The 27,637-nt window shown below is 40.6% G+C and overlaps 1 protein-coding gene across 2 annotated transcripts in view; it reads right to left on the minus strand.

Moving 5' to 3' along the window:
• Positions 1-3,969: 3,969 nt before the first annotated feature.
• Positions 3,970-27,637, minus strand: part of LOC131253421 (gamma-interferon-responsive lysosomal thiol protein) — a 48,450-nt gene continuing 24,782 nt past the window's right edge. For both annotated transcript variants that reach the window (XM_058254408.1, XM_058254409.1), the window contains exons 4-5: positions 20,667-20,759; positions 3,970-4,276 (exon numbers count right to left, since the gene is read on the minus strand). In XM_058254408.1, coding sequence (XP_058110391.1) covers positions 4,094-4,276; positions 20,667-20,759 — 276 coding nt within the window. In that variant the 3' untranslated portion in view covers positions 3,970-4,093. The remainder of the gene's footprint in view (positions 4,277-20,666; positions 20,760-27,637) is intronic.

The raw sequence follows: 27,637 nt of genomic DNA on the forward strand, positions 1-27,637 counted from the left end.
CATGATTGCACAAATTTGGGAGGGAGGGCCCCCAATTGGGCAAAACCTAATCTGCACTGTAGCTTCTAACGGAAATAACTTTGTGACGGATTATCCGTTTCGTATGCCTAATATACTGTTGTAAAACTATTGAAAAGCTTTATGCCTTGGCCGACCACTGAAGGTTAGTTGGCCCCCAAACTTATTATTTTTAGTAAATTCTATCTTTTTTAATTCTATTTTTAGGTTTTAAGAGTTTGATTCTGGTCTAGAGTCCTTGTTTTAGTCATATAAGGGTGTTTATGAGTTTTGGTAGGATTAAACATCTTTTTACTATTTTAATAATGTTTACCATTTTAGGAAAGTGTCGTATTTGGAGTTAAATTAGGGTTATGTTTTCTTTGTTTATTTTGATACCATTAGATATGTTATATGTAGTACTTCATTTAATAATATCAACTATATTTTTCAGTTTTAGAGATTTTTCTCTTTCCTCGTGAAATCAAGGGCTACGCTTGAGAAGGTGACCTCTTTTCTCTTTCCATCGTGTACCTGTTATGTTATTTGGTATCAGAGCGAGGTTTTTCTTCGAATCATGACGTCTAATAGCATATTGAGCTGCGACATTGTGGTGATATTTTAGGAAACTAATCATTATTTAAGATGAAGTTTGAGGCCTTTCAAAAGGAAAATCAGCAAAGTATGCAATGATTTCTCAGTTAGCTAAGTCCAAAAAGTTCCTTCAGAGCCAAGGCAACGAATGGCCCACAACCATTGAAGAGGTTTGAGGTCTGCGAATTCATGGTCCAACAGGTTTGACACATGTCATATCGTACACGCTCACATGATGGCGATGAGTCTAGTAATGAGGAGTTCGACGATATCATCATCCAACAAGGAAGGCAAGAAGCCATTGGACAATATTAGAACTAACGACTTAAGCTAGATCTCCCTTGCTTCAACGGACATCTTCACATTGAGAACTTTGCTAGCTTGGGGGAGGAGAATGATTATGTGGTTACATGGAGATCCCTGACGAGAATTCATCTCCTTGGTCGAATCTCATTGAAGGCACTAATAAGAACTTGGCTGCAGATAAGGAAGTTGATGCAAGTGCGATTTCTACCAGTAGACTATGATCAACTGTTGTTCCAATAATATCAAAATTGCCACCAAGGAAGTCATAAGATAAAGGCTTATATAGAATAATTCTATCGCTTATCTCCACATAATGATTTGGCAGAGTCCAAGTTGCAACTAGTTAAGTTCACGGGTGGACTGCATATGGTGATGCAGGATTGGGTGATGATGCAACCCATTTGAACCGTTAGTAAGTTGTTAAATAGATGACTAGAGTGGAGATTTACTAGAAAAGCATGTCTCAAGAATCCAAGTAATAGGGTAAATCATCACTATCAAACTATTATGAGCTATGATGCAGGCTCGAGAGAAAAGTCGAGTCAGGAGATGTTTTCAACCTCCCGCCACCATAGGCTGAGATTCAAAAAGTGGACAAGCCAAGCAACGGGGATGAGCAACCAATATAAGTAAGTTCTGAAACTCTTATGCTCCACCACAACCGACCAAATGTCACAACTATGGTCAACCCAGGCATCAATCCCACTAATGCCCTCAAAGATAGATAGCTAACCTAGCCACAGATTCAGGGGAGGCAGCCGAGGATCAATCAGAGATTCTTGAAAAGAGTGGGACAAAAATTCCCTAGATGAAGAAAAGGAGGAAGAAAAAGACACTCCAAAGCAAGACAAGGACTCCCACCAACATGATATCTCCAAGACCACATGTACGATCAACTAGAAATCTGTGATGTGGTAAAAAAAAATGAAGACAACAAGAACATAACATCCAAGGCGATGGAAGACAAGCTGCAATTGAAGATGAAAAAACACCCATCTCTACGCATAATTAGTTATATTAAAAAGGTCAGTGAAACCAAGGTAATTGAGTGATGCAAGTTTTGTTTTCGATCGGTAAATATTATAAATATGAAATTGCATATAATGCGATTGCTACAGAGGCATGCCATATGATATTTGGACAACCATGGCAGGATGATGTTAACTCAACCCATAAAGGTATAGACAAGATTTATATCTTCTTCAAAGATGGGAAAGAGATTACCCTTGCCCTTATGAGTGAGGAAAATCAACCTGAAACTTCTTAGGTGGAGGGGGCAATCTTTACTATTGGTGGATTGGTAGAAACTAAGATTATTCCAAAAAATTAACGTTGTTAAAGAGAAAAATCAAGAAGATTATTAAGAAGATCCTCTAGATGGATTAAAAATTGACAATCGCAAGCATTTTAAGCATTTGAAAGTGTTTCAAGAACATGATCTAGTGATAGTTCACCTAAGAAATTAGCAATTTCCAGTAGGAGCATACAACAAGTAGAATGTCTAGGAGATTGAACCATATAAGATACTTTTGAAGATCAGTGACCATGCATATGTTGTTGATCTTCTTGAGTGCATGGTGATTTCGCAGATGTTCCTTGCTGTAAACTTGTTCTGCACCAACAAATCATACACAACCACTAATTAACTCGAGGAAGAGTTCACTTCAAGTGGAGGGGACTAATGTAGGACGGGTTAGGACAAGCCAATGGAGGGGGGCCCAATTAGGCAAAAATGACCTAGACACGTACTATAGCTTCCAATGACCATAACTTTGTGATCGATTATCCATTTCGCGCATACTATATACCAAAGCTACCAACGAACTCTACACCCTAGCTAACCACCCAAGGTTAGTTGAGTACCAAATGGCTTCACAAAATTCAATCATTTCAAGATTAAATTAGAGCGTAAGTTAAAACTTACCATATTTACTAAGTTCCATTTCTATTTTTAGAGTTTTAAGAGACTGATTATGGTATAGAGTCCTTGTTTTAATTATCTACGAGTCCTTACAAGTTTTGGTAGTTCTTTTTATTACTTTTTGTAATTTTTTACTATTTTGAAAAAGTATCCTATTTCAAATAAATTAAGGCCTAGAGTTTCTTTTGCTTATTTAAGACCATTAAATAAGTTGCAATTAGCATTTCATTCAATCAATCAATTATGCTTCTCCTTCTTAGAGGTTTTCTCATTCAATTAATCAAATATAATTTCTCCCTTTTGAAGGTTTTCTCTTTATTTCTTGATTTAAGGGCTACGGTTGAGAAGAAGACGGTATCTTCTCTTTCCACCACGCACCCAGAGCAGCATTTCTTTCAATTAATCAACTATATTTCTCATTTTTAGAGGTTTTCTCTTTCTTTCTTGATTTAAGGGCTACGCTCAAGAAGAATCTCCTCTTTCCTCCGCACATTCACTATGTTAATGATCCTAACTGCTCCATTAGACCATGATCCATAAATGGATAGTGGTTACTTTTCTGAAATCATGTGAATTGGACAGTCCAGCTAGCCTTAGCGGGTTCCATTTCCTCACCTTTCCATCCCATCTCACTAGTAAAATATGTATAGGACCTTGAGGATTGACTCGAAAGTCCACCAAGTCAACTCGACTCAACAGGATTTCGAAGCCAGAGTCCCGTGGAAATTAGCTGACTAGCATGACTTGATTGGATCTCAACAAGACTCGTCGAATTGACTTGAAAATTCAAATTGACTTGACCCAGTCGCTCGCCCGGTTGGCTGGATTATTGTTGTAAGGTAAGAAGTTCTTGATGCGAGAGTTGAAGAGGTGACCTCATTCATCAACACAATTAGGTGCAACCACCACACTGCAATGCACAATTGTGCTCTGTTTGGGTCTTTTAATTACTTTATTTGTTTCCAACAATTTTCAATTCATTAAATAGTAAAACTTCTATTATAAAAACATCAAACTGATCCAATTACAGACTCAGTCCAGACCTGGCTAGATATTGAGTCAAGCGAGGTTTTCAAACCATGCCAAACACATCTCACTTTGCATTTTGGAGCCAGTAAATCATGCCATTCTGGGGTATTTCCAAACACACCTGACCAAACCAGTTATATTATAGAAGAAACAACTGTCAGAGATATCTGTCGGTTGAGAACACACCTACCAAAGACTGTTATATACCACTACAACGGTCCCAACACAATGTGATCGAACAAAGTTCTATACCAACCTTTTCATTCCCGTGTGATGTCTAATCAAATGCATCCTTCTCTTAGCATGACACACACGGTTGAACAGCACTGCTTTCTTTTCTTGGATGATTGCAAGCGGCAGCTCGCTACAAGCCTTGGGCAGATTGCCTTTGTAAGCTTTGCAGATGTAGGTCTCGAAGTTTTCATAGTCCTAAAACAAGAGCAGCGGCAGTTCCATCTCAGTAGACCATCATTTGAATGTAATTACACATCGAAATACCAGCTCATAATCGATGTCTTTCATGAAAGCGACATGCAAATAAGAGTAGATTATTTGATCATTTTAGTACTGCTTAGAAATATCACTACCAATCAGTTCAGAACAATCCACCAATAACTGCTATCATTTATACTAATGTGAATAGAAGGAATATTCAATGCTCAGCCAAGCAAAACAGTAATTTTGTCAGCCAGAAACCGTAGAGGAGGGTGACACCTTCTTTTTTTTTTGTGATCCAGACTGTCAGGTGGGACCTATCATTTATCAGTCAATGTTTAATAAACAAGCCCATCCACAAAGGCTAGCCAGATTATTTGTCTGGATTGCTTTGCCAAACACAAAAACATCTTTTTGTTCAACCAAACATCTTATATCACCCATAGTTCAAAAACCAGAAAATTCGACTCAACTTGATATGTTCAGCCAAGTGGGTTGACTCGACTCAACTCAACATGATATTCAATAATTTAAATATTAAAGGTATTGGAAATACATATATCTAATATAGGTGGAATCAGTATTAGTATAAAATTGGATCATTGTCATCAAGCCCCTGGTTAATGTGCTGGTTAAGTATGTCTCCTTCTGCCCGAGGTTTTGGGTTCAATTCCACCTTTTCTACTCAAATATTATTATTAATGGTGTGGTATGTGACTCACCAAGTGACTCGGTTTGAGTCAATTGGGTGGCGAAGTCAACTCAACAAGTCCTCCTGAATCTCGATCAAGTTTGGATCAGGACCAAATTTCTAAGTGAGTAGACTGGAAATCTCACCAAGTCGAGTTGAGTCAATGAGTTTGTTGTGCAGATGCCTTGGATTCTGCATAGTCTGGGGGTCGTAGTAGAACACTATCGGTCCAAACGAAGGTTTGTCAGTCCGACCAACAGTGTGTGGGGAGTTCTTAGTCAGGAGTAGTCAGGAGTAGAGCAAGACGCTGTCGGTCCGACCGCCGGACATACGCACTTACACAGTTTTGTGGAAGCCAGGGTATATAAATCTTAATCTCAATTAGGGCTTGGTATTACGAGTGTTTTCTCTCTAAGGCAAGGGTTTTGCAAGGTGAGAGGGTTCTTTGTACTTGCAAGGGCTTGGGAAGGGATTTACTCAATAGGCTAGGGTTTTCCTAGGTGGGCATCGCAAGGGGATATCGAGTGATTTTGTAATTGGAGAAGGTGAGTGGTGTAAACTCTAAGGCTTTTGATTATAGGGGAGATCTTTGTCGCTTTGTCCCGTTGTTTTTTTTTTTTTTTCCACGTAAAATCTGTGTTCAATGTTTGTTTGCTTGTTTGGTTATTTTGGTTATTTTGATTGTTCTATCTTCATTGAGCATGCTTCCGTAAAGTGCAGGATTGACGTTGGTGTTAGATCCAAATTTCTAATACCTAGGGTTGATCCGGGTTTATTGGGTCTCGGGATTACAACAAAGTAGTATCGGAACCGAGCCCAATTTATCACGATAGAGTGGTATCAAAGCATTAGGTTTAAGGACGTTTAGGAATTCAACGAAGATGTCAAGATCAAAATTTGATATCCAGAAATTCGATAGGAAGAAGAATTTTAGTTTGTGGCAGTGCAAGGTTAAGGATATTCTAGTATCACAAGGTTTAAGCAAGGCGCTGTTGGAGACTAAACCAAAGAAAATGTCGGATGATGACTGAAGCAAACTCAGGGAGAAGGCTATGAGCATTATTCGTCCGTGTCTATTAGATGAAGTCATATATAACGTTTTGGATGATGAATCACCCTTGGAGATGTGAAAGACACTAGAAGACCTATACATGGCAAAGTCCCTCACTAACAAGTTGTTTGTGAAGAAACAACTTTTCGAGCTATGGATGAATGAATGATCCGATCTCCTAAATCATATGAACTCATTTACGAAGGTATGTAGTAAGTTGTTAATACTCAGAGTGACGATCGAGGATGGAGATAAATCGGTGCTACTTTTAGCATCGTGATGGGGACATCTCGCGCACACGCACTCCCCCTCTACGCACATACACAAGAAGGAAGGCCCCATCATCGATTTGGATCGATGACAACGTCTAGGGAGGGCCTCCTATTTAGAGGATTGTGTTTTGGTTCCTTGGACTGGACCCGATCGTCATGTGGATCCCACCATTGGATCTCATGATTGTGGCCCACTACTCTAGATGATCTCATACTTTGAGTTTTGCTTATTATTGTTATTAGGAATATCATGGAAGATTTAAATTGCTTTGATTAGTTGTTATTTTTGTTACTTCGTCTCTAAGTAATAGGGTGCGCATATGGTGCGGCTTTTGGGGTATAAGTTTTTCATACAAATAGGCAACCCCTTATAGGTTTTTTATTATTGAAGATTATGAATAAAATTCTGCGTTTTCCGGCTTTTCTAATTCTCTGAGTTGTGGAAATCCAATTGGGTGCAAAACATTCCCCTTTTTCAAAGGGCTAACTACCATGGTGCGAAGCCACATCCATCTCAAATCGCCCCCACCTCCTACCCTCAATATTCATCATCTCTCATAGCCATCCCATCTTCAAATCCATCCCCATTTGTAGCTAATCCTTCATCTACAACAGATTTGCAAAATCAGGCCCTACATGAGGGCTGAAACTTCGGCGGAGCATCATGCACAAACCGAACATCCGATCGTCCCGAAATTTGGCATGAAGGTGGATGTCCCCTGGCCGATCAGACCCAAGTTAGCCGATTTCATATTTGTGGGCCCCACACACGTGCGGCCAGGATCCCATGCACGTGCGTCTGGGCCCAGCCGTTGTCCACATGTGTGGATCACCTCGGGTTCGTCTATTTCCTCTATTTCACTCCTTTCTCACCCTATTTCCCTAACCCTAACCCTAGATTATCCTACATCCCGAGTTCTATTCCACTTTTACAACCCTAGGGTTTCCCGAATTGAAACATGTGAATCCCTTGGATTGAGGAAATAATCCTTTGCATATGTGGATGAATCTACTCTCCTTTGATAATTGTTTGGTCTATAATTTTAATTGATTCAGCCCTAACATGTGTAGGCTTGGACCCTCGTAGATTCCCCTTGTTGAATGCTTGACTTTATGTGGGATGTGAAATTTTTGTAATTGTTTCTAAATTAGTATAATCTAGAGCCTGAAATCTTGCATATCATATTTAATTTTCATGTCCTGCATCAAATTTGGTATCAAAGCTTAGGTTTTTCATAGGGGGATGGTATTGCATGTTTAGGGTTTAGTCTACTCACATTTAATTTGCATTAACTCTCATCATATAGGGTTGTTTAAGACCCATCATTCACATTAGGGGCTGCTGAATTTTCTGTTGTAAAAAAATCCCCAAATTTCTTTGCTGAATTTTCTATTGACAGACTCTTTGGGCAGTTAGGTTGCTGGAATTTTAGTAGCATTGTGTAGCTTCCCTCATATAGAGTCCAATAGGATCATTTAGTCCCATTTAGGTACATATAGTTGTGTTAGAGGGTCTTTGAGTTGAGTGAGTAGTTGTATGCCCACACACTGGTCGTGATTTTGGCTTGCACCTTATAGTAAACACGGAGCAATTGCAAGAATCAATGAACAATATAACCCGACAGTTTGAGTCTTTGGGTAGGCGCTTGGAACAAAGTATGGACTAACGCTTTGAACAGCTTAATGTGTGCGTTACCCAATTAGAGACCACCGCCCGGGCAAACCCCACCATTGGGGAAGATGCCCAATCTCAGGCAGGTGGTCAGGCGAATAGACCAAGGAATGGAGGTGGCCAAAGAATTGGTCATGAGCGCATACCTGTGCTCCCACACGGCGAGGGGCATTATGATCATTATGACCCAAATGCGCAACTCTTAAGGAAGTTAAAGTAGAGGCCCCTACGTTTGATGGCCACTTGGACCCTAAGGCTTTTCTAGATTGGTTGGCGGATATGGACCACTATTTTGAGTGGTATGACATGTCGGATGCTCATCGAGTTCGATTCACCAAGATGAAGCTTGTGGGCCAAGCAAAGAGGTTTTGGGCTACTGTGGAGTGAAAGAAAGAAAGGTCGAGGGAGCCCTCAATAGTCCATTGAGGAGAAATGAAATAAACTCTTAAGAAAAAGTACCTCCCTTTCTCTTATTACTTGAGGTTGGTTGAAGAATGACGGTCTCTTCGACAAGGTTCCATGAGTGTTGCTGAATACAATGAGAAGTTCGAAGAGTACTTGACCCGATGCGAAGTTAATGAGGATCCCATACTCACTCTTGCTTGATTTAAGACGGGCCTCCGTTCTGACATTAAGAGAGAATTGCTCGCCAAGGACACGGACACTCTTTAACAGATGTATCAAGTAGTGTTGGAGGTCGAACAACACCTCAAAGCATCTGTGGGAATGTGGTTTGAGTTTCGTGATTTCGGCGCTAAGGCCAGCCCTTCTGGAGATAAACCTGGCACTGGATATCAGTCTAGGCCCGAGGATGATAAGGGTAAAGAAGTTGTCGGATCTAGCTCGCACAGAAGCGATGGGACTAGGTGTTTTAGATGTCAGGGGTTTGGTCACTTTGCTCACCAGTGTGGCACAAAAGAGGGCACCGAGGGGTTCCTTATTAAGGAGCAAGTAGAAGTAGTGCCTCCAGAAAGTGACGGTGAGGAGGAAGAATATGAGCCAGCAGAAACCCCTAGTGATGAGGAAGATGGAGCGCAAGAGTCTGCGACCCTCGCAGTTGTGAGTTGCGCCTTTGCACAAGTAAAGAATACCGACGATTGGCGTAGCAACACGATCTCCGATACTTACACAATGTGGTGATAAGAGCTGCAAGATGATCGTGGATAGCGATAGTTGTGCCAACGTGGCATCAACTGGCACTGTGAGCCAATTTGGACTTGAAGCATGAAGCCCATCCTCAACCCTATAAAGTGTCTTGGGTTGATAAAACTTCCATTCCAGTCTCGCACCGTTGTCTTATTCCTATTCGGTTTGGATCATATAAAGACACTTTGGTGTGACGTTGTTCCTATTCAAGTTTGGGACATATAAACTTAGGAAGCCTATTGATCTTGTCCCTATGTCAGTCCCCATCGAGTCTGCAGAGTCTTTTGCGCATCACATTTATTCATTTGCATCAAGAAATCAAGCGAAAGATCACTACTAGTAATGAACATTACAAACTTTCTACAAACCAAAGATAAACGTTTCAAGGAATTCAATGTAGGGGACTCTGTGATGGTCCGCATCAGGCTAGAGTGGTACCCTCAGGGAGCCGTTTGTAAATTACACACGCGTAGTACTGGACCATTCAAAATTATAAAACGAAACAGTCTCGATGCGTATGTGATAGATCTTCCACTTTTCATGGGAATTAGTTCCACATTCAATGTGGAGGATCTAATTGCTTTTCAGGGACCCACTGATACTTTGTCCAGCCCTTCACCCACCCATCCTGATTCCCTAGATTTACCCATTGATCCATAACCTCTTCCCGACCCTTCTTCCCAGCCTCTACATCTCATACCTTCCCTTCCCACACCCAGAGAGGAGATAGAGGATATTCTGGACCATCAGATAGTATCAACGTCGGACGGCGGGTTTCAAAAGTACCTAGTTAAGTGGAAGTCACGCCCAGCTTCAGATAGTACGTGGCTCACTGAGGAGGAGCTTCAACGAGTTGATCTTGACATCTTGAAGCAGTTCAGGAGTTTTGTTTCCCCAATTGTGAAATCTTCGCAGCAGAGGAGAGTTGATGGGGACATCTCGCGCACACGCATGCCCCCCTATGCACTTACGCAAGGAGGAGGGCCCCACCATCGATCTGGATCGATGACGACATCCAGGGAGGGCCTCCTAGTTAGAGGACTTTGTTTTGGTTCCTTGGAGTGGACCCGATCGTCATGTGGATACTACCATTGGATCTCATGATCGTGGCCCACTACTCTAGATGATCTAGTACTTTGAGTTATGCTTATTATTGTTATTAGGAATATCATGGACGGTTTGAATAGCCTTAATTAGTTGTTATTTTTGTTACTTCATCTCTAAGTGATAGAGTGCGCACATGGCGTGGCTTTTGGGGTATAGGGTTTTCTTTTAAATAAACAACCCCTTGTAGGTTTTTCCTCATTGAAGATTATGAATAAAATTCCGTGTTTTCCTACTTCTCTAATTCTTTGAGTTGTGGAAATTCAATTAGGTGCGAAACCCTCCCTTCTTCAAAGGGCTAACTACCATGGTGCGAAGCCACATCCATCTCAAATCGCCTCCACCTCCTACCCTCAATATTCACCATCTCCCACAACCATTCCATCTCCAAATCTATCCCCTTTTGCAGCTAATCCTTCTTCTACAGCGGATTTGCAGAATCAGGCCCTACAAGAGGGCTGAAACTTTGGTGGAGCACCATGCACAAACAGGACATCCGATCGTCCCGAAATTTGGCATGAAGGTGGATGTCCCCTGGCTGATCAGACCCAAGTTGGCCGATTTCATATTTGTGGGCCCCACACACGTGCGGCCAGGATCCCATGCACGTGCGTCTGGGCCCAGCCGTTGTCCACATGTGTGGATCACCTCGGGTTCGTCTATTTCCTCTATTTCACTCCTTTCTCACCCTATTTCCCTAACCCTAACCCTAGATTATCCTACATCCCGAGTTCTATTCCACTTTTACAACCCTAGGGTTTCCCGAATTGAAACATGTGAATCCCTTGGATTGAGGAAATAATCCTTTGCATATGTGGATGAATCTACTCTCCTTTGATAATTGTTTGGTCTATAATTTTAATTGATCTAGCCCTAGCATGTGTAGGCTTGGACCCTTGTATATCCCCCTTGTTGAATGCTTGACTTTATGTGGGATGTGAAATTTTTGTGATTGTTTCTAAATTAGTATGATCTAAAGCCTGAAATCTTACATATCGTATTTTTAATTTTTATGTCCTGCATTACATCGCTTCCCATATCATATGACCATCTTGTCACTACTCCGCTATATGGGAGAATATGGTGAAGCTGGAAGAAATCACAACGGTTTTTGTTTCTAATGAGATGAGTGAAAAGTCAAGTGATAAGTACTCTCAGGCAGAAGGGTTGGTTGGGAAAGGGGGTCAGGGATGTGAAAGATCTATTGAGTGATCTCAGTCTGACAAGAAGAAAAAGTCTACATCGAAATCAAAGGCTAAGAACGGATGCTTCTATTATGGCATGAAGGGGCACAAGAGAGAGTGCCAGAAAAGGAAGGATGACATAGACAAAAAAAGGTAAAATGAACACAAGTGAACCGACTAGCGTAGTGGAAGAAAACTCAGAAGAAGATCTCCTCTCGATCTCCTTAGGTATGAGTAGAGTTGTACATGAGTTGAACCGAATTGAGCTTGGCACGGCTCGACTCGGCTCGGCTAGCAGCCAACCCCAGCTAGAACTCGGCTTGACTCAGTCCTCGAGCTTGATTAGCCAGCTTGAGTTGAGTTCGAGCCTATGTGAGATTTTCTCAAACACAGATTGCATCTTCAATCTTCCCACACTTTGAATGCAAATCAACAAGAGCGCTTTGCACAAACAAATTCTCACAAAATTGACTCTTTTCAATACACCATTGAATTTGTTTCCCACTTTTAATACATAGTAAACCCATACATGCCCACAAAACATTCCCATAACTAAACTGATTAGCCTTAAAACCTGATCGACGCATCACCAAGAAAAGCTCCAAAGCTTCCCTCGAATACAAATTTTGAAAACACCCTGACATGAGGGCAGTCCAAGAAACAACACTTCGTTGAAGCATTTCATCAAACACTCGACGAGCAACATTGAGATCAAAATAACGGAGTCACCAAGCTAATTCGATCTGAGTTGATTTGAGTCGAGGTTCGAGCCAAGTCGAGTCAAGCTTGGACAAGCTCGGACTTGGCTCAAAATTTTTTCGAGTCCCAAAAACCACCTTGACTCAGCTCGAACCCAATTTTGAGCCAAGATGAATTGAGCTTTTCTGAGTTGAGTCGAGCGAGTTGACCGAGCTAACTCGACTTGTGTACAACTCTAAGTACGAGCCATCTTTCAGATACTTAGATACTTGATTCAGGATGTTCAGATACTTGGATACTCGATTCAAAATGTTCGGATACTTGGATACTCGATTCAGGATATTCGTATCATATATGCCTAGATAGGACTTGGTTTGATTCCTACAAGTCCTATGATGGTAGGAGTGTTCTGATGGGAAATGATGCAACATGCAAGGCCATCGGAATAGGGACCATCAAGGTAAGGATTTTTTATAGAGTCGTACGAATTCTAGGTGATGTTAGGCATGTCCTGGATCTAAAGAAGAACTTGATATCCTTGGGAGTTCTAGATACGAGCAGGTGCACATTCACCACATCTGGCGATGTAATCAAGGTCACCAGCGGTCCAATGGTGTTAATGAAGGGACATAAGATGGAAAATCTATACAAGTTGGTTGGAAGCACAGTTATAGGTGGGGCTACTACCACCTCACATGCAGAATCTGCCACAGATGACATTAATCTACGACATATGCGGCTAGGACATATGAACGAGAGGAGCATGATGAAACTCCATAAACAGAAGCTATTGAAGAGAGTTAAAGTGTGTAAGGTGGATTTCTGCAAGCATTGCATCTATGGGAAGCAATGCAGGGCAAGGTTCAAGTCTGCTACATATACTAGTAGTGGAGTGCTCGATTACATACATTCCAATGTCTAGGGGTTGCTATCACCTCACATGCAGAATCCGGCACAGATGACATTAATTTATGGCATATGCCAGTGACAGTACCGTCTAATAAGGGATGAGCACAACACTTCGTGAGCTTCATAAACGATTACTTGACGAAGGTATGGGTCTACTTCTTAAAGCACAAGTCTGAGGTGTTCGTCAAGTTCAAGGAATGAAAGGCGGAAGTAAAGAAGCAAACCAAGAGATAAGTGTCTTGGGTCAGATAACAGTACATAGTACAAAGATGTGGAATTCACGCAATTCTCTAAGAAACAACATATCACAAGGCACTTCTCAACTCCAGGGACTCCACAATAGAATGAGGTGGCAGAGATGATGAACAAAACTCTATTAGAGAGGGCGAGAAGTATGTGGTTGCATGCAAGGCTGCCAAAAAGCTTCTGGACAAAAGCAATTAACATGTCATGTTGTATTATAAATCGGTCACCATCTATAGTGGTAGACTCCAAGGTTGCAGAGGAAGTATGGACAGGCAAGGACGTCAATTAGGATTGAAGATCTTCGGGTGTCCAGCATACGTCCATGTGCAGAGTGGACAAAGGACAAAGTTGGATCCCAAATCTATAAAGTATATCTTTCTTGAGTATGAGAAAGGTGTCAAGAGTTATAAGCTTTGGGACACAATTTCTCATAAGGTAGTCATTAGCAGAGATGTCATCTTAGATGAGGCATCGATGTTGATGATCAACATGGATGCTGCAGAGAAGTCGAAAACACATGATGACGCAGAGATATTGTCGGTGCAGGTGGAGTGAGTTGAACCAATTACTGAAGGTGAAATTTAGCAAGAGCAAGAAACTGACCGAAACAATCCGCAAAATACCCAGGAACAGGGAGAGGAACTATTAGAGCCCCAGTTCAATATGGGTTTGAGAACATGGTTTCTTTCACATCGTTCACAAGGAGTGGAAATCCCTCCACCTTTTAAGAGGCTGGGTTTGGAAAGGATGGCGACAAGTGGATGTCAGCCATGGCGGAGGAGATGAAATTTCTACATAGAAATCAAATATAGGAGTTGGTGGAACTTCCAAAAGGTCAGAAAGCTATAGGGTGCAAGTGCGCTGCAGAGGACAAGGAGATACTCTTGCTTAAGTCTCTGTTAAGAAAGACTTGATCCTGACATCCTAGAGCGGTTCTGAAGAAGATCCTATGCATGGAGATTCACAAAGACAGAGAGTCAAGGAAGCTGTGTGGTGAGGACATCACCGCGCACACGCCCACACACGTCGCCCCCTACGCACGTACGCCAGAAGGACCCCACCGTCGATTTGGATTGATGACAATGTCCAGTAAGGGCCTCCTAGTTAGGAAACGAAGTTTTGATACGAAAGAGTGGGCTCGACAATCAAGAAAAGCCTACCATGGGATCTCATGATCGTGGCCCACTAGTCGAATTGATTTCATATTTTATGTTTTGCTTAATGTTATTATTTAGAACATCATGAACGCTTTAGATTTCTTTGTTTGGTTTTTATTTTAATTTACTTCATCGCCAAGTAATAGGTTGCGCACATGGAGCGAGTTTTGGGGTATAAGGTTTTCCTATAAATATCCACCCCTTGTAGTTCTTTTGATTGATTGAAGATTAATAAATATTCTGCGTTTTCCTACTCTCTGAGTTGTGAAGCCTAATTGGGTGCGAAGTCTTCCCTTCATCGAAGGTTTAACTACCGTGGTGCGAAGCCACATCTATCCCGATTCAGCCCCATCGATTGCCATCTCTACTACCCATCTTTTATCATCCATTTTTCTCATCTCACCCCATCATCTACACTTCGAATCAATTATCTATTGCAGCAATTCCCCTCCCCACAGCAGAATTTTAGAATCTGGCCCTACAGGAGGGCTAAAACTTCGACGGAGCACCACGCACAAATCGTACATCGGATCGAGCTGAGATTTGGGAGGTTTGGAGTCCATCCCCGGCTGACCATGGCCAAAGTAGCCTTTTTCTTAATATTGGGCCCCACACACGTGCGGCCGAGATCACACGCATGTGCGTCTGAGCCATTGTTGTTGTCCACGCGTGCGGTACTTCTCTGGTTCGTCTCTCTCCTCTCTTTCACTTCGCTTTCACCCAAAATCCCTAAACCTAACCCTAAATTACTCAAATCTCCAATTTTATGCCCATTTTCTTACCCTAAGGTTCCTCAATTTGAAATTGGTGAATTCCTTGGATTAGGGACTGATTAATATGCATGTGTAGATGATTATTTCTTATCTTTAAGTATCGTTTGGTTCATAATTTTTATTGATCCAGCCCTATCATGTGTAGGCTTGGACCCGCATAGATTCCCCTTAATTGAATGTTTGGACTTTCATGTGGGATATGGAATTTGTGTAATTGTTTCTGAACTAATGTGATCTTAAGCCTGAAATCTCGCATATCATATTTAATTTTCATGTCCTGCATCAATGAGGATCCATCTTAAAAGTCTCAGCTTTACATCCTTCTTAGATAGTAAATATTTCAAAGCCGATTGGTCCGTGAAAATGATTACTTTGAATCCCAGCAAGTAGGACCTACGGGGGAGGTCTCGTGTTCGAGACTCCCTACCAGGGGTGATTAATGTGCATTTCGCACTGTGCTCAAGTGGGGTAGCTCGTGGGATGCGGGGACACACTCAGGGTGGGCGGCCCATGTGATTTGGGGCCCACGAAGGGGGTTCGGCCGAGGTCGGGCTATGAGATAAAGGGATTAATTCGCCATACTCTAACAGTTCGAGCTTTTAGAGCAAGTGGTTAATTGTCCTGCATCACTATGGCTATCTAGTAGGAAATATGTGCAGGAAGTGCTAGAGAGGTTCCACATGGAAAGTGTTAAGCTAGTTAGCACGCCTTTAGCAAGTCACTTTAAGTTGTCAGCTAAGTCGTGTCCAAGCATAGAAGACAAGATTTCAGACATGTCACTGTTGCCGTACGCGAGTGCAGTAGGGAGTCTCATGCAATGTTGTCAAATGGCATGAGCGATCCTGTGTAATTGCTTATGCCTAATCGCTTATATGACCACACAACTTTTTTTTTTTTTAAAGAAAAAAATTGAAAAAATGGAGAGTATGCGATCGCTTTATGTGATATGTGATCGCGTACTATCCATATGGCATTTGCGAACCATATGGATGGCATTATGTGATTATGTGATCGTATAATCGATTATGCGATCGCTTTTGATAACATTGGTCTTATGTATGCGATGGTTTGCACAAGGACGGAATCTCACAAGCAATTAACGTGGTCAACAGATATATGGTGAATCCAGGAAAAGAGTATTGCAATGCAGTTAAGTGGATTCTCAAGTATCTCAGGGGCACAGTCGACACTGAGATCATGTTTGAGGGACATGGAGCTTCAGGTGGAGTTATAAGATACATGGATTCTGATTATGCAGGAGATCCACTACGGGATATGTTTTCACATTAGCAAGCAGACTGATATGTTGGAGATCTACGCTACAGTCAACTATAGTGTTGTCTACAACCGATGCAGAATACATAGCTGCGAAGGAGGCGTCAAAGGAGGTATTATGGTTGAAGGGTCTGATAGGAGAACTCGGGTTGAAGCATGAGGCGATTCGGTTGCATTGTGATAGCCGGAGTGCTATCCATCTAAAGTTGAATCAGGTGTATCATGTGAGAACCAAGTACATTGACATGAGGTTCCATAAAATACGGGAACTCATTACTTTAGGAGGGATTCAATTTCAGAAGATTCATATGGATGAGAATGTTGCGGACATGTTGACAAAGCCGGCGACCACAGACAAGTTCAAGCATTGCTTGGGCTTGATCAATTTCACTAGCCACTGATGAAATTGGGCACCTTTGCACATGGGTGCGGTTGGAGTTGTATTCCAGGTGGAGAATGCGCACAAGGTGGAGGCAAGTATGGGAGATCTTTAAGGTGACTTGGCAGAATACAAGTCAAGGTGGAGATTATTGTGCGGATGCCTTGAATTCTGCATAGTCTGGGAGTCATAGAAGAACACTATTAGTCTGACTAAAGGTTTGTTGGTCCGACTGAAGGTTTTTTGGTCTAACCGATCGTGTGCGGGGAGTTCTCAGTCAGGAGCATAGCAGGACATTGTTGGTCCGACCGATGGACATACGCACTTACGCGGTTTTGGGGAAATCGGGGTATATAAGTTCTAATCTTGATTCGAGCTTGGTATTACGAGTGTTTTCTTCCTAAGGGCAAGAGCTTTGCGAGGTGAGAGGGCTCTCTATACTTGTAAGAGCTTGGGAAGGGATTTTCTCAAGGGGTTAAGATTTTCCTAGGTGTGGATTGCAAAGGGAGATCGGGCGATTCTATAATCGGAGAAGGTGAGAGGTGTAGACTCTAAAGCTTTTGATTATAGTGGAGATCTCCGTTGCTTTGTGCCATGGTTTTTTCCCACAAGGGTTTTACACGTAAAATGTGTTCTGTGTTTGTTCGCTTGTTTGGTTATTTTGATTGTTTTATCTTCGTTGAGCGTGCTTCCGCAAAGCGCAGGATCGACGTTGGTGTTAGATCCAAATTTCTAATACCTAGGGTTTTGTTGGATTTTGAGATTACAACAAAGTTGTATCATAGTTGAGCCTGGTTTATCACAACAGAGTTTTAGAAAGACAAGCTGAGAAAACACCATCGGAGCAAAACATACATGCATGCACTTCCATTAGAACCCTAGGCCATTTCTCATATCATGAAAAATCAAGTTTTTTTCACCCTTTATAATTTAGGAAATCGCAAAGCCCAATTCCATAACTTTCCATAGAATCAGGAATGCACTGTAAGCAGGGCTTCGTAGCATGAGGCCACTATAGCTGGACTGATACAAACAAATGAATGAAGTTCGCAAGGCGGTGAAACATGCCATGAACCCAAGCTTGACACATGCCACACCAACAAAATGGTTACACCACAGCATGAGCAAGTAGAGTGGCATTTATAATGCTTATTTCGACAGCTTTATATTACAGATGTTCATGGTTATTAAGATGGTCCACTGATCAGGTGCGACCGTGTAGGTGGAATATGAACCATGGGTCATATTTTTCCTTTCTTCCTTGTGCACACGTCATGCATCTGATGAATGGAGTTGCCTGATGTTTATGGCTGAATGTTCACTGTGGTCCCTAGACTCTCCCCACATGAAGAGTGCCTTTTATGTCACACAAGTGTGCCACATTGACATGTGTTCCATGAATTGCTTCTTCAATCCCTACTAAGAATCACCTTACAACTTCTCTTGACAGATGGATATTGTTTAGAAAACAAAGCAGCAACAGCTGTATGAGAAGCACTAAAAATCAGGGCTATGCAGAATCAGGTGGGTCACATGATAGGAAACAACGAACAACCACCAAAAGCAGCCAAATTCACGTGGTGGTCCACATTATGGTTGGATCAGCCTAAACCTTGGGCCTTTCCGCTTTCATGATGGGGCAAACCTATTAGATGGGTTGGATGCATACAAATTGCAGACACCACAGTGGACCCCACACATGAAGTGTTGTAAAATAAGATTATCCTAACAACATTGTAGATGAAGTGACCTCTTTTTTCATGGTTTTATGGATTAAACAGCACTAATTATTATTACTAATTAGTCATTAGTGATTACAAATTAATTGTTGTATTGGTATGTATGTAATTATAATAGGGAATTTTATAAAATACTACCTAATTTTTCATGGAATTCACATTTCAGTACCTTTTTCTAAAATGTTTTCACTAAACTGCCTCATTAAATTAAGTTTCATTAACTTACTTTCCGTTAGATTTTTCTGATGGTAGTGGAATTAAGTGGGGTATTTTCCGTAAATGAAGAAACGTAGCCCTTCCCTCATAAACTACTGTTCTTCTTCTTTTTTTTTTTCTTTTTTTTTCTTTTTTAAAAAAAAAAGAAAAAAGAAAAGAAACCTGTGGCTTCTCGTCTCTTTTATGTTCACGCATACAGGGGTATGATGCTCTGTATTCAGGATCCACAGGCAATAGCAACTGATTGGTGGAACTTTCAGGAGATCCAACCCAATCATCAGGTAAGCTGCCGCTCATTCACTCTAGAACCCACAAATCATGATCCAAAACTCAAGTAGGTGACACCATAAGGAAACAGATGGCATGGAACACCCACCATTAGTTTTGTGTAGGGCTCACGATAGTGTTATATTTCATCTAGTCCGTCATCTAACTTGCATCACCAGGATAAAATCATTCCTCAAAAATCATGCTATTCCAAAACTCAGGCAGCCCATAACAAGTGAATTTAGAGCTTTTAGGTATAATTCCGTATGGGTGGCCCACCAGCGTTTAATCAGCCTGATGTTTGGGATCAAGGCCAAAGAATTGTTGTACCTAATGGACAGGTTGGATCTCATGCACATAGGGCTCACCTTGGTGTCACAGAAGTGGTAGGCACTCTCCCAAGTTACCAACATACCTACACAAGACACTCAAGAGTTTTTGATACAAAAACATTGGTATAGCTCGCATGGGTATGCAGGGCGTGCCTATTACTGACCGGGTATCATTTTGTGAGATCCACCCGTCCATCAGGTACCCCATCCCTCGTTTCTCTTTTGTCACAAAACTCACGCTGATTTAACACCCAGGTGGGCTACCCGATGGAACAATATAAAATTATACGTAAAACCTCTAAACTTACATGGTATGGACCACCTGAGTTTTAGAACAGCATAATATTTGGGAAATTCTTTCCTCCTGATGAGTAATGTCAGATGGATGGATGCATGGCATGAAAAAACCACGGTGGACCGTAGATAAAACTAATGGCAGGCATGCCAATTCCAATTGTTTCCTATAGTGCGGCAAGGGTGAACTTGAGGCAAGTTACTGGTTGACGGGGTGAATCTCCTGAAAGGTTTGTTGACACCACACTCGGTTAGCAGTATCCCACCTGTATCTACGTGGAATATGTGGTCCGCAGAGACATGAATCTTTAGAGAGCATGTGTGAGAGAGAAAGGTTTTCCTTTTTTCGGCAAAAAAAAAAAAACAAGAGAAGGGAATTTTTTGAGAATTTATTCGATTATTAACAGTTGATACACAAGCACTATCAAATTGTACTTGGCATATACCAACTCAAATTTGAACCAATAAATTGTGGAACTCAAGTGTACTTAAGCCAAAATTCCAAAATAGTTCTAATCTCTATTTGTGAACCTTATTTTTAAAAGGGCACTACTGTTGGAGGGACAGTTTCGTCATTTACAAAATATTAACTACTTAATCTAACTATTGTTAGAAAAATCTAACAGAAGCTAACTTAGTGAATTTTATTTTATTTTTAATTTAATGAGGTAGTTTGACAAAAACGTGATTGAAAAAGGTACTGAAATGCAAATTCCATAAAGTTTAGGTAGTATTTTATAAATTTCCCTTTGTAATATAAAGGCGTTTGGGTGGGGTTCTGGTATGGCCAAGGGTATAACACTAGGCCCAATTATTAACCAAGCTCAAATTAATACCCAAACCTGCGCCCACAACCATTTAGCTACGCCCATACCTGGCCCATTGTGAGATGGGCTTTGGCACCGGTTGGGCTACTCAGCCCATTGCCACCCGTAGAAATGCAGACAAATTTTAATTCAATACAGATTGATAACTAACCTCATAAAGTGGTTGCCCGTCAACTACCACCCAGGGCACATATGTATGAGGGGGCTCAAGAGCATTGGTTTCCTCTGCATATTGGAGTTCAAGCTGCATAAAAGTTTATAATGTTGACGTCAAACCAAGAAAGACGTAAGAAATGACAAATAACAATCATTTGTAATAATATGGAAGTCCAAAGTTTTGTAAGTCTAATTTCAACTTCAAACCAAGCAAAATGTAGGAAAGGAAAGAGATATATTGGCTAGAATAGAGAATTTAGTAACCATAGCTTGTGGCAGATGTTTAGACCCATTGGGAAGTTCTAAGCTTTAAAAAATAGAAGATGCCATAATAGTATAAATTGGAAACAACAAGGACAGTGGCGAGAACTCACTTGATAATATTAAAAATGCAAAATTTTATTAAATTTATACATACACTTAGAGTCACCACTAGCCCTAAGATCCCGAACCTACAGAAGGCTCGAATCTGTAGAACAAATAACCTGAAGGTTAAGACTTAAGACTGGATAATTTGATTGAATAACTCCAATATTGGTCTGGCTTCCAAAGATCTAAGCAAGGACCTCGGTTATAGAGAAGGAAGGTATCACCTTTTCTGCCCCTACATATGTATTGGTCTACTTAATGGGCTTCAACATTCTCAAAATTAGAGCTCTAGGCAAAAATCCTCACTTCAAACAATAAAATAAACAAAGCATAGCTAAGAAGCAAGCAGGTGTAAAGAGGAGGAAAAATAGCAAAGTAAATGTCCAAAAATCCCGTCATGAACCATTGTGTTCTCTGTGGAAGGCCTTGGTTCTATAGATTCTAGTAGGAAAAAAGAACTCTCTAATCCTCCCTTGCACTATGAAGCACTAGAAAGACTAAAGGGATAATAGATCCTTGACTCGATTGTCTTTCCTCGATACTTGGGTGCTTCTCCCTTTTTCTTCCCAAGATGGCAATTCTTAGGGGAATAGGGGTATAAGAGAGTGGGAATGTTGCAATGCAATAGGAAAATTTTCTAAAAATGGTTCATAGTTCTCTATGTAGGGCCTTGGTTTTAGAGATTTGAGTAGGAAGGAGGAACTCTCAAATCCTCCTCCTAGCAATAGGTTTTGAAGCCATTTCTAAACCACAAGATTGAGGTTTGCATCCTTGCCAATAGTGCTAGGAAGCTTTCACAGGTTTTAGATCTTTTACTCTCTCCTCATGATGTTTTACTATTGTCTTTTTCTCCTCCTTCACAAGGTAGGACCCAAAGGGGCTGGAGATTTCCTAGTTTTTTCTCTAGTAGCAAGGGAGTAGGGAGAGTGGAGAGAGAAATAATCATCATCATCATCATCTAAGCTTTATCCGAATTAATTGGGTAAGCTACATGAATCCTTTTCCGTCATTCCACTCTTTCAAGGGCCATAACTTTATTTAGACCATAGCTGTCTTTCCTTAACACCTCCACCCATGTCCTTTTGGACCTTGCCCTTGCCCTTTTAGAACCTTCAACTCATACGAACTCACTCCTAACCGGCATAGTTCTTATCCATTGCACATGACCAACCCTCCAAGTCTACTTTCCCTCATCTTGTTATCTATTGGTGCAACTCCTAAAATTCCCTCAAATGCATTCATTTCTAATTCTTTCCTTCCTTGTCTTGTCACTCATCCATCTAAAACATCCTCATTTCGGCTACCCCCATCCCATGAACATGTCGTTCCTTAACCGCCCAACATTTTGACCCATAAAGCATGGATAGTGTTATGGCATCCTATAATTTCCCTTTTTCCATTTGAGTGGGTACATGACGATCATATAAAACTCTAGCGGCACATCTGTATTTCTTCCACCCAAGTTAAATTCTCATGAATTATTGATCCAACTAATTTTAAATGCTTTAACTAAAGCATCCCTCTATACATCTAGCTTTGTGTTAGGCCCTCTCTCATCTTGTCAATCAAAACTATGTCATTTGCAAACAACATACACCATAGGATCTCTTCCTACAAATACCCCCTTAACTCATCCATAACCAATGCGAAAAGGTCCGGGTTCAATGCCACCCCTTGGTACAAGGCTACAATAATTGGGAACTCGCATGTCTTTCCACTAGGCACTTGTGGTCTTCACATTTATTAACAGTCCCTCATACATATCCTAATCATTTCAATATGTCCCCTTAAAACTCCTTTCTTTCCCAGCACCACCAAATTAACTCTCTCTCGACAAATCTTATGCTTTCTCTAAGTCAATAAAGGCCATTTGGAGATCCTTCCTCTACTTGTATCTCTCCATCAATCGTCATAGTAGTAAAATAGCTTCAATGGTAGATTCCCTAGGCGTGAAACCAAGCTGATTTTCTGATAAATCCATCCCATGCCTTAGTCTTTGCTGAATCACTCTCTCCCAAAGTTTCGTAGTATGACTCATAAATTAAATCCCATGATAGTTTGTGCAGTTTTGTATGTTTCTTTTATTATTATAGATAGGTACTATGGTACTTTTCCTCCATTCATCTGGCATTTTCTTTAGTCTTAAAATCTTGTTGAAACAACTCTGCCAACCAAAATAACCTAGCATCTCCCATACACTTAAAAACCTCTACTGGCACACCATCGGTCCAAGGGCCTTTCTTATTTCATCTTTCTCAAAGCTTCTTTCACTTCGGATATCCTAATCCTTCAAAAGTATCCATGTCACATACAACATCTAAGTTTATGGTTCCTTCTATCCCTATGCTCTCAGAGTTGTTGTTATCTAACAAGTTTTGGAAAATAACTTTTCCACATTTCATAGATCCCATTCTTTTACTAGTTCCCTCTAGTTATCACTCTTAATGCATTTAACATGATCTACACACATCTTTCTCACCTTCTCTTGTGCCTAATCTCTTGTAAACATCATCATAAGTCTTAGTTTAGCCTCACTTGTTACTCTCTTAGCAATTTTTTTTTGACATTTCTATGTTGTACCTTCATCATTTCCAGTCCCTTGGCAGGCTTTGAAACATAACGTTTCTCATGCATAACCTTTGTACATTGCCATTCCACCACCACGTTTCCTTATATGATTGCTTTTTACCTCTATGTATTCCTAAAACATTTTTTGCCACTTTCCTAATCCACCCAACCATCTCATTCCTCATAACATTTACTTTTTCCTTGACATTCCACTCACCTTCTTCATCAATTTATTCTTAATAACAATATTTTCTCTCCTTTTAAATTCCACCACCTAGTTATACCTATTAATTTGACTTTCTTCCATCTCTTAATGTAAACATCTATAAGCATTACAGTCAAACTCTCTCCTAATATAACCTTGCAATCCTTACATATTGACCGTTATGTTTTCCTAAGTAGAAAGAAACCTAATTGGTTTATATGTGATCCACTTTTGAAGGTTATTAAATGTTCCTCTCTTTTTAAGGCATATGTTTGCTAGAGCTAAATTATACGCCATAGATAAATCAAAGATAGCTTCTCCCAATTCATTTCTTCTCCCAAAACCATATCCTCCATGTACACTTTCATATCCTCTACTTTTTCCTGCATGACCATTGAAGTCTCATTCTACAACTATTCTCTCTCTAGTTGGAATTCCTTGCATTAGTCCATCCATATCCTGCTAGAGTTCTTTTGATTCTATCCTCTACCTAGGGTGAAAATGCACTAATAGCATTGATGATCTCTCTCCTAACACAAGTTTTATTAATAAAATCCTATAACTTGCTCTTCTAAGTTCCTAGCGTCCACAACTTTTATCCTTTAAATATTTATCTACCCCTCCCTACACTATTTCTACTATTGTCCTTTCCTATGGTATAAAGTTATATATCCATCAACTTCTCTAGTTTTGGCCCCTTTCCATTTGATCTCCTAAAGACATGAACACAAGCTATGTTAACTCTCCTTCGTTTCATCAGTATCTTCCAACTCCATACTCTTACCTGTCAATATTCCTATATTTCATGTGGACCGAAAAGGATGTTAAAAGCATGGATTTAACGCTCAGGAATTACCAAGGCAATGGACAGGACTACAGGGGACTGAGATCGACAGATTTACACGCCAGAGATCCGAGAAAATCAGGAAACTGAAGCTCAAGTAGCCCAAAATTTGTCCAGAATGCAAGATCATGGGGTTCCCACCATCCGTTCGGCTCGAAACTTCATACATGGCTAAGGGACCACAAATTAACCGTACACGTCAAAATTCAGCCCTTGGATCAGTGTGTAAGTGACCCGATGGATAAGATCAGATAATAACCATTAAGAAAGCATCTTGGACATCCTTGGGAGATCAGGACCCAAACTGAACCGATGGAAAGAGCATGAAAAACGGTGGATACCCGTCAAATTTCACTTCTTTTGGATGGTACAGTAGAGAGAAATGAATGATAGACGTTTCTAAAAGGAAGAGTGGCAAATTTGTAAATATAATGAACTCCATATCCATGCACGTAACTGAGAATTGGCTTGCTTCAACGATGGGTAGTGACTCATCACATGTGGATGGTGTGGCCCACCTAGTGTTTAGATCTACTTCGTACTTTGACTCATGGGCTTACACGTTACTAAGAAGAGGATGAACGGAGTAGATCCCTGAGAATGCCATCAGAAGTGGGCCCCACCTATTTTTTGCACAAAACATCCAAATAGTGCCAAAAACGTCCAGTGACCGACGTGCTTGCGATTGGGTTTTGACAGTGGGCCCCATCCATCATCCTTTTTCATGATCTGGACCATCCAATGTGTCCTAAAGGGGGGGCTTGACCCTCTCCTAAGTGGAGGAATTATAGAAGATGACGTGAATCAGATTTCAACCATTCAAATGGAGGATGGACGGTAAAATAGAAAATCAAGTGGGCCACGTCAGAAGAAATTCAAAACTAGCCATCTCTGACTGGTTTTTTCTTGTGATTCTAATGGACAGCGTGGATTTCCCATTAGAATTCGATCATGGGTCCCACTGACACCACCGACTCCAACAGTGTATCTCATACGCAGGACGTGCGTCCGGAAGTCACCGGTTTTCACGGCTGCTTATGCGTCCATGGCGGTGATCGGACCAGCGATCTGAACCGTCCATCATGTAGGGTGCTCAAAAACGTCCCACGGGACGTTCCCCTTTTCAACAGAAAGCGAGGGAAGATGGGGGTATTTGCCTGTGTTTTCGGTGCGAAAACCGTATGCGCGTCCGGCTGCGCAACGACTTGCTGGCTGCGTAAATATTTGTGGAGGCAGCTTCTAAAAATATCCTATCCACTGACTCAAGCAGCAACCGACCTCATTACAAATGTCTATAAAGGGAGAGAGTGGAGAGCAGCGGGGATATATCGGCTAGGGGAATCCGAATCCCTTGGACGTGCACAAGAGGGAGAGTAGAGTTTGTAGGGTTTTTATTTTTATTTTTCTGTTTTATTTTTCCTTTCTTTTAAGGTGTAGCCTAATCATGTTGCTAGGCTAAACCTCTTAGCTAGGGCTAAGAGGTGAAGCTTGTAGTGTGATTGGGTTGTTAGCTTTGCTTTGATTCATGGTTATTGAACTCTTGTGGATTTTAGTTTGATTATTAAGGAATACTTTTAGTTTTTAATGGTTTATTGTGACTCAAATTACAGTAGATCTGCAATAGCTTTGAGTATGTTCTTTCCATTATCGAGATTGTGAACTTAGGAGGCCCTGTTGTTCACCATTGTCTCCTTGGCATAGTTGGGTGACAGAACCCCTTCCTAACTTTTACAATTCTCTTGTGATTGGTTGTGGTATTGGTAAATTGTTGTTGTTTTCCACAGTCTCCTGGGCATGGTTAGGTGATGGAATTACTTCCAAATCTACACCAATCGTATCTGTTGATGATTAGATCCATGAGACATTCAGAGATTTGACAAATCTCTTCTTACCAACTGGATAGGATGGAACTCTGATTCCAGTTGTGTTCTTGAATCAATACAGGGTAACTTCCGAATTACTACAAGTGGATCCTTGGCACCCTAGTTCCCACCTTTATTTTTATTAGTTTTTAATTAACCTATTCACAATTATTTCCTCAAATCCACTTGATTTAGATTTCATCTTTTTCTAGTTCTAGTTCTAGTTATTTTCTATTTTTAGGAACTAGTTTATTTTTAGAAACTTTCATCTTTTGTTTTTAAAAACTAGGTTAGTTATTTCCCTTTTTAGAAATTCTTTCTAATTTTAGAAACTAACACATCTTTCCTTTATTTTTGGAAACTTTCCTTTTTAAGAATTAGTTTATTTTTAGAAACTTTTTAATTTTGGGTTCAGATTTTCTATTTTAGAAACTTTCTAATTCTGGGTCTTCTTTTTAGAAACTAACTTAACTTCTAGGTTTAGGGTACTTTCCTTTTTAAAAACTAACTTTCTATTTCAATTGTACGAACTTTCTAACTTTAGACTTTCTATTTTAGAAACTAATCTCTTTTGTTTTCTTTTGCAGGATCTTAACATAAGAACTTCTCATTTGGTAACATCCTTCTAATTTCTCCTCTTACTTTCTGTACTGCTATTGAAATTTTTTATTTTCTTCTCGGATTAGAATCAGAATTAAGGTTCACCATGGAAGCTTGGGTACGTGTCTATGCTGAGATGGATAAGCAGTTTTGGAGAATGCCTGAGGGTTTTGGAATTCAACGTATACATTAAGATTTTTCTCCATCAAGAACCAACATTGAGAACCGACTAGAACGTTATGCTCCATCGGCTAATAGGTCTGTATACGATCATAATTTGGGAATGAGGATTATTATCAACCATCATGTTCTCCCATGTATGATCAGTATGACTATAACCAGTGGAACCATCAAAACTGGGAAGATGAACCAACAACATGTTGTAATAATTATTCTCTTAGATACCCTACCTTTGAGAACCAACCAAAAACGATCCAAGAGAATTCATTTCAGCATAACATGGAGTGTCTTACTAAAATTAGAAAAGCAATGGAAGCACTCAATTTGCGCCTCGATAA

Source organism: Magnolia sinica, chromosome 8 (assembly GCF_029962835.1).
Source record: "Magnolia sinica isolate HGM2019 chromosome 8, MsV1, whole genome shotgun sequence".
Classification (NCBI taxonomy): domain Eukaryota; kingdom Viridiplantae; phylum Streptophyta; class Magnoliopsida; order Magnoliales; family Magnoliaceae; genus Magnolia; species Magnolia sinica.